This window comes from Bos indicus, chromosome 5 (assembly GCF_029378745.1).
Source record: "Bos indicus isolate NIAB-ARS_2022 breed Sahiwal x Tharparkar chromosome 5, NIAB-ARS_B.indTharparkar_mat_pri_1.0, whole genome shotgun sequence".
NCBI classification, from domain to species: domain Eukaryota; kingdom Metazoa; phylum Chordata; class Mammalia; order Artiodactyla; family Bovidae; genus Bos; species Bos indicus.
The window spans coordinates 32,519,647-32,533,973 of NC_091764.1; the positions used below are offsets into that span (position 1 = coordinate 32,519,647).

General features: G+C 51.5%; 1 protein-coding gene across 1 annotated transcript in view; it reads left to right on the top strand.

Annotated features, from left to right (window-relative positions):
- The window catches only part of VDR (vitamin D receptor), a 58,692-nt gene extending 51,657 nt beyond the window's left edge, over positions 1–7,035 (top strand). Inside the window, exons 8-10 of the mRNA XM_019960709.2 lie at positions 1,796–1,947; positions 2,135–2,251; positions 3,749–7,035. Coding sequence (XP_019816268.2) covers positions 1,796–1,947; positions 2,135–2,251; positions 3,749–4,008 — 529 coding nt within the window. The 3' untranslated portion in view covers positions 4,009–7,035. The remainder of the gene's footprint in view (positions 1–1,795; positions 1,948–2,134; positions 2,252–3,748) is intronic.
- The last annotated feature ends 7,292 nt before the right edge of the window (positions 7,036–14,327 follow it).

The window sequence follows — 14,327 nt, forward strand, 5'->3', positions numbered from 1 at the left end:
TCCTTGTCTTTGTTCAGATAAGCTGAGCTCGTGACTCAGAATAGTGGAACTAGTCATGAGCCTCTTGACTCATCAACACAGAGTTATTGACCCTCTTGTCAAGCTCAGGGCTCAGTGATCAGTTTGAGTGTGGTGCTGGCCTTCAAGCAGCTTATGATGAAGAGCCAGAGACAAGCATCTAAAGGACAGGAGTAACTGGAGCCTATTATACAGAGTGAAGTAAGTCAGAAAGAAAAACACCAATAAAGTATACTAACGCATATATATGGAATTTAGAAGGATGGTAATGATAACCCTGTATGCAAGACAGCAAAAGAGACACAGATGTAAAGAACAGTCTTTTGGACTCTGTAGGAGAGGGAGAGGGTTGGATGATTTGAGAGAATAGTACTGAAACATGTATATTATCATATGTGAAACAGATCGCCAGTCCAGGTTCAATGCATGAGACAGGGTGCTCAGGGCTGGTGCACTGGGATGACCCTGAGGGATGGGATGGGGAGGGAGGTGGGAGGGAGGATCAGGATGGGGAACACATGTACACCTGTGGCTGATTCATGTCAATGTATGGCAAAAACCACTACAATATTGTAAAGTAATTAGCCTCCAATTAAAATAAATTAATTAATTTAAAAAATAAAAATAAAGGACAGGAGTGAAGGGGGAAAGGCAAAATAGGAGTACAAGCAATGTGCAGCAGATCTTAAAAGAATGGCTGTAATTCAGTGAAGAGAATCAGAGGGTGGAGGGATCCAAGGGAGGCCTAACTGGACTCAGGACCAGAAGAAGATGCATTCTCTAAGCTGGAGCTGTCCTATGTTCGAAGGTGTGGCAGTGTGAGAATGCCTGGCATCCAAACATGGAGTAGTTTTATGTTGTTAGAACGGAGGGTTGGTGGAGTCTGTGATGGGAAGCAGGGCTGGAAAGACATGTTGGAGCCAAGTTATGGAGTATGGGCTTGACCCTAGGGTGTTGGATGGTCACTGGGGATTTCTGAGCACAGGAATGACACTTTTCTGTAGCAACAGTAAGAAAGGTAAACTAGAGACTTGACTCCAGGATTCTAATAAGAGGCTACTGAAAAAGATGATGGAATTCGGAATCAAAACAGTCTGGAGGGAGTGGGGCCTGAGATGTCCTGGAGACAGAATTGACTTCACTACTGGAAGGACCAAAGAATAGGAGCCATTGAGAATGGTCCTGGCCATGCTTTTGCAGACCTCCATATTCATGCCATAGGCTTCCCAGCTTGTGCTAGTGGTAAAGAACCTACCTGCCAATGCAGGAGACATAGGAGTCGTGCATGGGTTTGATCACTGGGCCAGGATGATCCCCTGGAGAAGGGAACAGCAACCCGCTCCAGTATTATTGCCTGGAGAATCCCATGGACAGAGGAACCTGGCAGGCTACAGTTCAAGAGGTCCCAAGAGTCGGACGTGACTGAAGCGTCTTAGCTTACACATACTCATGCCATAGCCCTGGGAGCCTCCTCAGGCTCCATCTTCCTGACCCTAGAAGAGCCATGACTGCTTAGACTTGGGAGACCCTAGAAAGTCACTGGATTTTCCCTGTCTTAGTGGCTGAGCTACACCAGCTGGCATTTGATCACACCTTTGAGTTGTTCTCCTTCAAGAAACAGTCTTGATCTTTCCACCCAGGCTGCAAGTTCCTTGGTGGAGGACCCAGAGCACATGCTGGTCACCTGGCAGGGTATGCCTGTCAAAGCATCGCACTTATCGGCATGACATGAAGGTCTTGATGAGTAACTGACCTCCCCCTCTACCCTCCCTGGCAGAGACCTCACCCCTGAGGACCAGATCGTGCTGCTGAAGTCGAGTGCCATTGAAGTCATCATGCTTCGCTCCAACCAGTCCTTCACCCTGGACGACATGTCCTGGACCTGTGGCAGCCCGGACTACAAGTACCAAGTCAGCGACGTGACCAGAGGTGCGGCTGGGTTCTGCCTCCACCTGCCTAAGCTCCACCCCTCCTGGGGTCATGTGCCCCACCAGGCACTTCAGAGGGAGGGAGTTAGCAACTGGGAGAGAAGGGCGAGGGTCAGGCCAGAGGATGGGTAGAGTGGGGTGGTTGGCCCCTGCTGATGCTCACAGCAGCGGGCCGTTCTCTCTTGTAGCCGGACACAGCCTGGAGCTCATTGAGCCCCTCATCAAGTTCCAGGTGGGGCTGAAGAAGCTGAATTTGCACGAAGAGGAACATGTCCTGCTCATGGCCATCTGCATTGTCTCCCCAGGTACCTAGTGGCATGGCTGGGGGGCAGGCATGAAGGGTGAGCCCCGCTGAGGGCCAGCAGAGAAGTTCGGGAGGAGAAGTGAGCAAAAGGAAAGACCGACCAGGAAAGACCCACTTTGCTGGGTTTGCCCAGGCTGCATGGTATGGGTTTGTTGAGGGTTTCCTCACTGCCCTTGAGCTAGTGAGACCATTGCTGGTTCATGGGTGGGATTCTGAAGAATCAGACTCAGGCTCTGCTCTTGTGTGAACTGGATTGACCTCTGCTGACACTTGAGGTCCCCTGGGGACAGGGCGCAAAACCCTAGATGGCTCTACTGGCCTGATAGTTTAGCTGACAGATGTTGGAGGCAGAGTGCTGTGACCCTCAAGCTCTCCTGCCTGTTTGGGGTGGGAAGAGAGAGAGAGGTCGAGGAGGAGGAGATCTTGCAGTCCTGAGGATGCTGGATGGCTGGTGAGGCTCCACCTAGATGGTGTTCAGGGAACAAGCCAGTGGCCTCTATAAAGGGATGCTTTCCTGGGCAGGCGCCCAAGGAGAGGACGTGGGCACCCCTCCCGCTGCCCAGCATTCACTCATTCATTCATCGACTCAACACTGATTTATCAGGCTTCTGTCAAGCACCAGGCATGGTGCCTGGCACAGGGACTCAGCAGCAAACAGGACACAGATCCCCCCATCAAGTGTGCTGCTGCTAAGTCACTTCAGTCGTGTCCGACTCTCTGCGACCCCATAGACGACAGCCCACCAGGCTCCCCCATCCCTGGGATTCTCCAGGCAAGAACATGGAGTGGGTTGCCATTTCCTTCTCCAATGCATGAAAGTGAAAAGTGAAAGTGAAGTCGCTCAGTCGTGTCCGACTCTTAGCGACCCCATGGACTGCAGCCCACCAGGCTCCTCTGTCCATGGGATTTTCCAGGCAAGAGTACTGGAGTGGGGTGCCATTGCCTTCTCCCCATGAAGTGTAGGAGGAGACATTAAACACATGCAACTTAACAACCAACTCCTTGTGTGATGAGAGTTTTAAAAATAAAGTAAATGATGCTACAGAGAGTAGAGCAGAAAATGGGAGCCTGATGTCGTCTGAAGGTAAGGGCTCATCAGGAATGACCTTGAGGAAGGTCCTTTGTGCTGTTACCTGAAGGATCAGTAAGAGGCAGGCAAAAGTAAAGGAGATGAGCTCCTGGTAAAGGGAACACAGATGTGAAGCCTGGAGGTCAGAGAGCCGGGATCTGGATCCTGATGAAAGATGGACAATAGAGACAGGAGAGAGACGAGGTGGGACAGGACCAGATGACCCAGGTGGACCTGAGACTTGATCCTCAAGGCAATGGGAAGTGGCCAAGGGGTTGGGGAGGTCTGATGTCACAGATTAGCAGCCATCCAGGAGTGACCGAGGAAGGTGCTGAGGCTGGGGGTCTGTCTTCGGGCTGAGGGGTGAGGGCTGGGCAGTAAGGGACCCGACTCAGAGCTCCCCCCCGCCCCCCACCTCTCTGCCCACAGACCGCCCTGGAGTGCAGGACGCAGCACTGGTCGAGGCCATCCAGGACCGCCTGTCCAACACGCTGCAGACCTACATCCGCTGCCGCCACCCGCCCCCAGGCAGCCACCTGCTCTACGCCAAGATGATCCAGAAGCTGGCGGACCTGCGCAGCCTGAACGAGGAGCACTCCAAGCAGTACCGCTGCCTCTCCTTCCAGCCCGAGTCCAGCATGAAGCTCACACCCCTCCTGTTCGAGGTGTTTGGCAACGAGATCTCCTGACTCTGGCGGCCTGCACTGGCGCCTGGGAGGGGCAGCCTCTCCAGGGCCGGGCACCCAGGCCTGGGGCTGGCGGCTGCCCAGCAGGCCTTCCCACACCTGCTGGGGTTCATCCCCTCCTCTCCTGCCTCCCCTCCCCGGCTGGCCCGTCCTCTCTCCTGCCCCGTCTAACACCAGGTCCCCCTCACCTGCAGGCCACAGGCTGCCCGCCCCAACCCACCCCCGCCCCTGCCCTCAAGGCCTTGGTCATGAGGATTTTTCGTTTATGTGACAAAGGAACTAAAGTAGGGGCAGAGGGCAGAGGCTGAAGTTGGGCCCTTGCCCGAGGATGTCCCCGCCACTCCGGAAGTAGCTGCTGGCTAGTGCCGAGGGAACAGGCAGGCAGGAGAGACAGAGCCATTCCTCAGGGACAGAGACACCTGTACCTCCACTGCACTCCAGGCCCACCCATCCAGAGCGGCTGGGACCACCCTTCCTCCGCCCACCCACGATAAATACTGACTCACAACCCCCTCCTCATTCTGCTGCTGGTCTGTGCTGTCTGCCCCTGGGCAGTGTGCTGCGATGGGCCCTCCTCCTCTGCCTTCTTATCCTGGCCCTCCTAGGACACTCGCTGCCAAGGAAGCCCCAAAACCAAGGTGACCAAGATCACAATCCCCACCCTCCTTCACACTCTGCCGGCCAAAGGGTGCTTGCCTAATGCTGTAGGGCCCACCCTCATCCTATCACCATGGTAACATTCACCATGGTAACATTCTCCCCAGTAGTGGCTTTGGTAGGATGGGCTTTCTCCCCATGGTAGGGGCCACTGGCCCAGAACCCAAGTGCTGGAGGCCAAGCAGGGAAGCGAGCAGGGCCCAGGTGATGGGGGGACAGGTAAACCCAGCCTGGTAGAAGAGTAGTAGACAGAGGCCCCACCCATCCTGCCACCGAGCCCACGGCTCCTCAGCCTGGATCTAAGGGGCTGGCAAGGTGGGAGCTCTTCTCCCTCCCCCAGTCCACGTGGCAGGACTGAACGGCCCCCAGGCTTCAGAGGATTGCAGCCCACTGTCCTCATTCACACCCTGCGGGTCCTACAACCCACCCCAGACAGGACTGGCCACAGGCTCCAGAGCCCTTGCACAGCGGCCGTGGGGCTGGATGGGCCTCACCGTAGGGTGGATGGCCAAGGGTGATGACCCAGAGATTGGTCCACTATCCCTGCCCCCGGCAGTCTGGAGAAGCCACTTACCAGTAGGGCCTTGTCTTTCCTTCCTGGCAGGGTAGGATGAAGTGTGAAAGTGTCAGTCGCTCAGTAGTGTCCAACTCTTTGCAACCCCATGGACTGTAGCCCATCAGGCTCCTTTGTCCGTGGGAGGGGGGGATGAGGGAGAGGAATTTCCAGATCCCAACAGCCCCAGCCCACCCTGGCTGCCTGGATCTGCTTCCAGCACTGCTCCAGCATCTCAAGTGTGGGTGGGGAGCAGCAGGTCTGTGAGAGCACTTCTGGTGGAGTTGGGTAAAGCTGGTTCCTCCTTGTTCCCACCCCACCCACTAATGTCAGAAAGGGCCGGTGAGGCAGGTGGGGCAGGGGCACCAAACTTCAAAGTCGGTGTTCTTCCCATATCCAGAGCTGACGTCTGACAGACGGAAGCTGTCTTTAGAATCAGACGCCTTTGGGACCACATCCTGATAAAGCGGATAGCAGGCACCACTAATGAAGAGATGCTTATGGGAGGTGTGGGCTTATGTTGGGGAAGTTCCGCACACTATTGGTGTTGTTATTTTACAAATTAAGGAGAGACCCTTGGGACCCGATTGTAGAAAAGGCTTGAAAATCGCTAACCCAGTTCAACCCCCTTGTTAGAGAAAACCAATGCTGAGGAGAAGGTGTGACTCACCCAAGCTCGTGTAACTAGTTTGGAGCAGCCCCAGGTCTGGACCTGGATGTTGGCCATGGGGTCCCGTGCTGTTTTTCCTACACTGTGCTAGAGCTCAGACGCCTCGTCCCATTCCCCTGGTGGCCGACCTGTGCCCTGGGGGAAGCCCTGGGTTTTAGACGGAGCAAGTCCAGAGCCCTGCCTCTCTTTCCTGGGCTGTCACCCCACTGAGCCCTCAGGACCTGGAAAAGGGACGCCTCAGCCTGCATCTCAGTGTGACTCACACCCCACCCCACTGTGGCCCTGGTCGGGTGGGGTTTCGGCCTCAGCTTGGTTTAATGCTGTTGCCTTATCAATAAAGTGAATTTGTCTTTGTACTGCCTTCACCCTCCCAGTGCTCCCCAGCCCCACCTCCCCCAGGAGCATGGCAGGACACACGGAGGACGCTGTTCCTCAGCCTCGGCGCCCCTGACAGCCCCGTGCAGTCCCAAGTCCAGTCTAGCAGCTGGAAGGGAGAGAAAAGTGAGGCTCCCTCGATTGAAAGAAAATATTGTCACTTCTGTTTTAGAATGAGAGAATGTGAAGGCAGACAGTCATAAATCTCAACCTTTTAAAGTATATTATGGGAAAGCCAGGAAGTATCAGTCACTCAGTCATATCCGATTCTTTGCCACCCCATGGACTATAGCCCACCAGCTTCCACTGTCCGTGGGATTTTCCAGACAATACTGGAGTGGGTTGCCATTTCCTTCTCCAGGGGCTCTTCCCAACGCAGGGATTGAACCCACGTCTCCTACACTGCAGGCAAATTATTTACCGTTTGAGCCACCAGGGAAGCCAGGAAAGTGTACGCCAAAAATGCCAAATAAACAAGATTCTGGGAGGTAGGAAAAGCCTTCTCTGGCTGACTGGAAGAAGTAGGAGAATCTGAATGAGGTCAACAGGGAAGCTTGGAACATGCAGCAGATCTGGTTAAATCTGGAAATAAAACGGCAAAGAGGGCTTTGAAGAATGGCTCCTGGTGATTTCCAAAGAGAAAAAACATTTGCCAAAAATCTGTCAAATAAAACCAATGAAGAAAGCTTCCCATATGGTAATAAAGATGGCGGATACTTACATAGCGCTTACTTTATGTCAAGTACTGCTGTAAATAAATGCTTTATGCAAACCAGCTTGCTTTATCCTTTTAAGGACCCTTTGGGGAAATGGACGACTACTACACTCATTTCACAGAGCGGATAACGTGCCCAAAGCGGCACTGGTGCTAAGTGAGAGACGGGGCTCGAACCTTGGCAGCTGGCTCCAGAAGCCGTTGATTACCTGCTACACTCCACTGATTCCTGCTGAGCCGAGGGGGCTGACAAATGACAGCCAGTCATGCCAGCTCTCTATGAAAGGGGGTGTGAGGGAGGCTCCCATTCCTAAAGTAGACCCTGGGAAAGAGAAATTGGAGGTGCCGGACCAGCAGGGCTCTACTCTCAGGAAGCATTCAGTAGCACGCGTTGTGTCCATTTCTGTGTGGCCCTTACCTAAAACCTCCAGAATAGAAACCAGGCACCTGTGGACTAAACCGTGCCTGTTTTTGACATGACTTGGCAAACTGCAAATGACTCTTGTGAATATACAGGACTTCAAAAGACCCCGAGGAGCCAATGCACCCCCTCCATTTCCAAAAAAAGTGGGGTTTATGATAAAGGATGGGGCTTCTCAAGTGACGCTAGTGGTAAAGAGCCCCCTGCCCCCAGCCAAAGCAGTAGACCTAAGAGTCACGGGTTTGATCCCTGGGCCAGGAAGATTCCCCTGGAGGAGGGAATGGTAACCTACTCCAATACTCTTGCCTGGAGAATCCCAGGGACAGAGAAGCCTGATGGGCTATGGTCCACGGGGTCACAAGAGTCAGACGTGACTGAAGCGACTTAGCACAACACACATAATAAAGGGCAGCTTTGCTAAACACACAAGCACAAATAACTAGCAAGACACAGAACGGTCGTCTCAGGGGAAACCATGCGGGAAAAACGTAACCAATGTATTTATTTAGGATAAACTGGTCAGAGAACCTCTGGATGTGATTTAATTTTTCAGGAGCATCTGAAAAATTTGATTTCAAATCAAATATGTCAGTGGGGGATGGGATGGGAGTAGAAGAATTGGGGATGGGGCTTGAGGGCTGTTTTGTTAAGAAAAGTGACTGAGTTTAGAGAAATACCATCCCAGGGTACATCTCTGGCAGGAGGAATGTGGAGACGAGTCCCCAGAAACTGTTAGGAGGCTCTTATTTAGCATTTTTATAGACGATCCAGAGGAACACAAGATCTCCAAGGCTTTGTGTTACAATCAACTTTTCCAGGTAAACAGAGAGGAATGCATCCAGTTGGGAGAAAGTGATTTTTAGTTTTCATGTTCCAGGCCTTGGGTCCGCATCTGTGTTGTTCAATAAGGTAACTGCAAGTGACTATTTAAATTAAAATTAAATAAAAGTAAACATTTAGCTCTTCAGCTGCACTCACCATATTCTTAGTGCCCAGTAGCCTCAGGCCTATGGGAATGGACAGACCATTTCCCTCTTTGCAGGAAGTTCTGTTGGACAGGGTTGGTCTACACAATGCATCCTGTTCATGGATGGTACGTTTCTGTCCATCTGTCAGTCAGATGGCCACTAAGTATTTGACACCATATAGAGGTGTCAAATGCTTCCCTGGTAGCTAAGTGGTAAAAATCTGCCTGCAATGGAGGAGACATGGGTTCAATCCCCAGATCAGGAAGATACTCCCTGGAGAAGGAAATAGCAGCCCACTCCAGTATTCTTGCCTGGAAAATCCCATGGACACAAGAGTTGGACACAGCTGAGCGACTAAACCACCACCACCAGAGGCTACTTAGGGAACATCCTCCCTTTACATCAAGCAACGTTGTAATGGGACTGCTGTGAATACATCCGCTCCTCAGAAGAAATGTTAGTAAGAAGCATCTCACAGATCACAAAGCTGATAGGCTCAGAGCTTCATGTGGCATAAATGGGTCAGCACTGTGCCAGGACATACCGATTACCTCAGTTCTGGGGACCAGCAGACAGGGAGGGCTTGCCTGGGGTGATCAGGGTCTTTGGCTGCTACTGAGGTTCCCTGGAGGCTGTCTATGCACTTCGGGTCTGTCTGCCTGCCCCGTGGCCCTGCAGGGGACAAGGGTGATGTGTGACATCCCAGTGTGACCAAGGGAAGGCCTCTTCATGCCAACTGGCACTCACTGTAGGCATGATGTCTGTGAGGCTCCTGGAGGGCAGTGGTGCTCCAGCTGACCAGCAAGCATAGCAGGATGTGGAGCAGAGACTGGGGGTAGGGATGGGGGTGGTCACTGGTCCAGACAGCTGCTTGGAATTTATACACTGAGACACACCGTGTGTGACTCAGGAGACAGTGCTGCTGCACGTTGGGTTCTGGGGAAGCCAACTCAAATGTAGATTAAAGTGCAGGGAGCTCACCGCGGGGTAGTCACAAGATCATCATTGTGGGTGGCAGGGAAGAAAGTGGAATCGGGTGGAGGGAGAAACTGGGCTGCGGTGCAGTCTCCACAGAGGTCTCCACCAGCCCTCACGGAGGCTCTGAGAGATGGGGATGGCCCTTCAGATTGCCCCAAGCTGAGGTGAGGGAGCTGGCTTTTACATTCCTGGTCACTGGATGCAGGCTTCCCTCCAGAAAAGAGTGTGAACTTCATGTGTCCTCTTTTCAGCCAAGACTAGGTAAGGATTGGGGGTTGTTTCTTCACATTTTGTACAACCTGAAGCCTTACGGAAAGACCAGCACGCTTCCAGGCCCTTCTTTTTGGCTCTAGGGAGTGGGCAGCAACAGTTCCCGGGGCTCCCTCCAGGGGGGACTGTTCCCAGCTTCTTCTGAGCTTTGGACTGGCTAGTGTTTTCCCCGCCCCGAAGTCACGTTGAGTTCCACCACTAGGTGGTGCTACTGCCCTACCGGGACAGGTTTGGGCTATTTGCCTGGCCACTCTCCCCACTCCCTTCTCTCCCCCTATATCCTGCTCTCGCCTTTTATCTCTGTGAAGGTGCCTGACCCCTATTGTCTGGAGCCTCTGAGCACCTTCCCTGCTGGCCCCCGGTTCCCCCTAAGGTCCAGCTTGGTTGTGCAGTCCTTGCAGTGTCTCTCAGCACAAACCCAGTCCTGGCCTCAGTGCTGGGGATACAGCAATGAATAGGACAGCTGCTGCACCCCAAGAAAGGCACAATCCACTGGAAGCAGACAGACCTGCAAACAGGCCATTGTCAGGAGCACAAGCAGAAGCCAAACACTTAATGGCATAAACTGATGGGTCCTTGTCTTGGCTCTGCCAATGGCTATCTGTGTGACCTTGGGCAAGTGAGTTAATGTTTTTGAGTCTCAGAATCTTCATCAATACAATGCAACAATAATAGTACCCACTTATAGTTCATTGTTGTGATACAATCTGTGAAAAGCTCTTATCATAAATGCTGCCAGCATCATTATTAACTTGCAGAGTGAAGGGATGGTCAAACAAGTTTTCACTGGACGTTGACACCGCTCCAGCCCTCTAACGATTGATCCCTGCTACGCTCTCTGGAGTAGCTCCGGAGGGATCTGGCTGACTCCGCCATGCTGATCTCAGCCTTTGGAAGCCATAGTTCCTGCTCCATGAAAATCTACCGGCGAGGGGAGAAGGCGTCATTGCTCCATTCGGCCACCAGGGGGCAGGTGTGCAACTTAATAAGCCAAATAGGCCTGAATTGAAACCGCTCCGCTGGAGAGAAAATTGTGGGAAAGAGATGGGAAGGTAGGCACAGAAATTCAAAAAACCGGGAACTCTAGTTAATACTGTTCCCAGCTTCTTTCAATTATGGTCTTTCTTTACCAGCTTCGCTTCCCCAGTGACCTCACTATACACATATTGCTAAGTCGCTTCAGTCGTGTCCGACTCTGTGCGACACCATAGACGGCAGCCCACCAGGCTCCCCCGTCCCTGGGATTCTCCAGGCAAGAACACTGGAGGGGGTTGCCATTTCCTTCTCCAGTGCATGAAAGTGAAAAGTGAAAGTGAAGTCTCTCAGTCCTGTCCAACTCTTAGCGACCCCATGGACTGCAGCCTACCAGGCTCCTCCGTCCATGGGATTTTCCAGGCAAGAGTACTGGAGTGGGGTGCCATTGCCTTCTCCGATACACATATTATCCACCCCATAACTAAAGTCAGTATTCTCTGGACCTAAGTGGATCCTGTCCAGAGGGGAATCCCAATGAGCCGCAAGAATCAGGTTTGCTCCGTGTATTTGTTGTGTCACAGTCTCTACTCACTCACCTTGGTGTTCACTGGACCCGTGCTCCCTTGGTGGAGTGCACAGCCCACAGTGATCCAGGAGCACATGTCGCTGTCCAGACTGTGAGACTAGCTAAGGTCACATTCAACCACTTGCAGCGGTGACCATGGCTCGACAGGCTGCTTCCACATCAGCTCTTTTCAAATGTTTTGGTCTTTGGGCCATTAAAAGTAAAGAACGCCTGCGTGAGTGCTCAGTCGCTTTAGTCGTGTCTGACTCTGCAGCTCTATGGACTGTAGCCCGCCAGGCTCTTCTGTCCATGGGATTCTCCAGGCAAGAATACTGGAGTGGGTTGCCATGCCCTCCTCCAGGGGATCTTCCCAAGCCAGGGATTGAGCCCCCATCTCCAATATTGCAGGTGGATTCTTTACCCACTGAGCCATCTGGGAAGCCCAGAAAATGCCTACCCCCCACCCCCAAATAGCTTTCGTTTATGTGGGTTATAGCCAACAATATTTGCCAAGTTAGAGATTTATTTCTTAACATTTTAAATTCATTTCTATTGGAATATAGTTACTTTACAGTTGTGTTAGTTTCTACTGTACAGCAAAGTGAATCAGCTATACATATACCTATATCTCTGTTTTGTTTGTTTTTTATGAAGATCACACAGAGCACTGGGTAGAGTTCTCTGAGCTACACAGTAGGTGCTCATTGCTCATCTATTTTATACATAGTATCACTAGTGTATATATGTCAATCCCAGTCTCCCAATTCATCCCAATTGTCCCCCTTCCTATTTCCCCCTTGGTGTTCATATGTTTGTTTTCCACATCTATGTCTGTATTTCTGCCTTGCAAATAAGATCATCTATGCCATTTTTATTAGAAATTTAAATTGAGAAAAATATTAAATACTCATTGAATTAAAAAATAGTAATGAATCTATTATAAGATAACATAAATAACACAATTTTTACTAAAAGTAACAAACAAGTTTAGTGACAAGAAGGGATTGTTTGACAGTGTTGCAAATCTGTTTGATGTCTGGCTTCATAGAAGGCAGCTAGATTCTCATAACTGGTTCTGCAGCCCATCAGCTAGAGTACCCCACATCATGAAAACTTTGGGAGACTTCTGTGTACACAACTGAGAGAATGAGAGTTTAAAAGGCACTTAACGTATTGGTATTATTATGAAAGTAGTTTCAACCTTGCAGAGCTCCTAAAAGGGGCTCAGGAATCCACAGGAGTCCCAGCCTACACTCTGAGCTCTACACTGCACATCCTTCTAAGGTTGGTTTCTTTGGCCTGATTTTGCCCCACCCTGTTCTCCATCTCCTACTTTTCTCAGCCTGTCAGACTCTTCCTGCTGCTTCAACTTCCAGCTCAGGCTTCGTGTCTTGCACAAATTTCTCCCTGAACTTCACTACACTGTGCCTTCCCTTGCCCCACTCAGATAGAATGGTGCACCCACTCTCTGGCAGAATGAAGTGTACACTGTAGTGTATTTTACATTTCTGGTTGGCCTTTGGGGCTCCCTAACAGCCTGGAACAAAGGAGGGATTCCATGAACGTAGCTGAATAAATACATGAATGAATGAATGAAAATGAGGCAGTGTGCCACCCACTTCTGTCCGTGTCTCAAAGATCTGATCTTCACAATAGATGTCAAGTTTAAAAAAAAAAAAAAATTCTGCGTGGGTCCCTGATGGAAGATGAAATGCAAACAGACTTATGCAAATTTAAACACCTTCCCTTGAACTTTGGAAACTGAGAAGTTAAGTCCCTTTAGATTCAGAACCCATATGTTAACTGCCTGTCTCTACAGCAGCTGCCATATCTCCCTTACTCTGTATGTGAATGATTGGGTTTGGGGATCAAAAGGCAGAATTTAGCATGGCATTTATCCCTATTTGTATCTATCTGATTTGATTTTGCCCACATTTTAGTCTGTTCAAATCTTTGGAATCCTCACTTTGTCATCTAACATTCTGACTATCCATGCTGGCCTTGCATCTCCCAAAACTTAGGTCTGCAAATCAAGTCCAGAGTTGGCTAAGACAGAGCTAAGACAATGCCTTTTTGCAGGTTGACACTAGGGCCCTGACCAGAGCCCTTTAGTTTGGTTGTTCAAGACTTTCCTGGGAACAAGAGAAGGGGTGGGTAATGAGACTGAGTCTTGAGGAGGTGAATGGATGCCTTGCAAAACCCCAGGCATCCACAAGAATTTGGGGAACTTGGCAATGCTTCTATAGCCCCTCCCTCTCCAGGACCCAACCACCTCACCCCAAGTCTGAACAGATTCTTACAGAATTAGACCAGATCTGAGCCAAGGCTCGGGGATCCAAGGATATCTGATACAGAGGGTGCAGGAAGGGGTGGATCAAGTATCAGATTCCAAGCTGGATTGTTCTGCAAATACTGTCTGAGCTAGACTGGGGGAAGAAAGGCATAGCCTCTTAGATCCTAGTTACTGAGAGGGGAAGACAGTGGGCAGTGGGCAGAACTCTCCTGAGGCACCCGCCGTGAGATGCCGTGGTGAGAAATGGAGAAGCCACATGAAGCACAGCCTGGCAGCCCTTATTTAGCTCCGTGGGGCCTCCCACAGTCCTCGTCACTTGCACTCAGAATCCTTCAGGGCATTTGGAAAGGTCCGTGCCACCCAGACCCAATCCCATCTCATGAGAAATTCTGTGAACACCTGTGGCAGCCAGCATGGGGCAAGGACAAGGCGAGGGTAGAGCAGGGGCCCCAACTGTGTCTGTCCCTGGTTTCTGTTTCTCCCTTTGCCTCCCAGGAGGGCCAGGTAGAGCAAGCAGCCCACCAGAAAAGGCTCCTCAACCAAGGCCAGCCCAGCCAAGCGCGGAGAACCAATGAGCAACTGGGTTCAGAGAGCCAGGGAAACCCCTTCCCGATGTCCCTTCTGTTTCCCTCCAGCCCCACCCCCACTTCCACTGATTTAAATTTCTTCCCCTCTCCCACCCTGGAGCCCCAGGGGAGCAACAGGGTGGGGGGTGGGGAACAGCCCTGGGTGATAAAGTAGGGATGGGGAGAGGTGATAAAGGGGATGGGAAAGAAGCCAGCTTCACTTCCTCTCTGATAGGGACCCCGCCCCAAGGGGCTCCTGCCTTCGGCCTGTTCACAGGAAGGCCCTGAGGTGGTGGAGGAGTGGATGGGCGGGAGC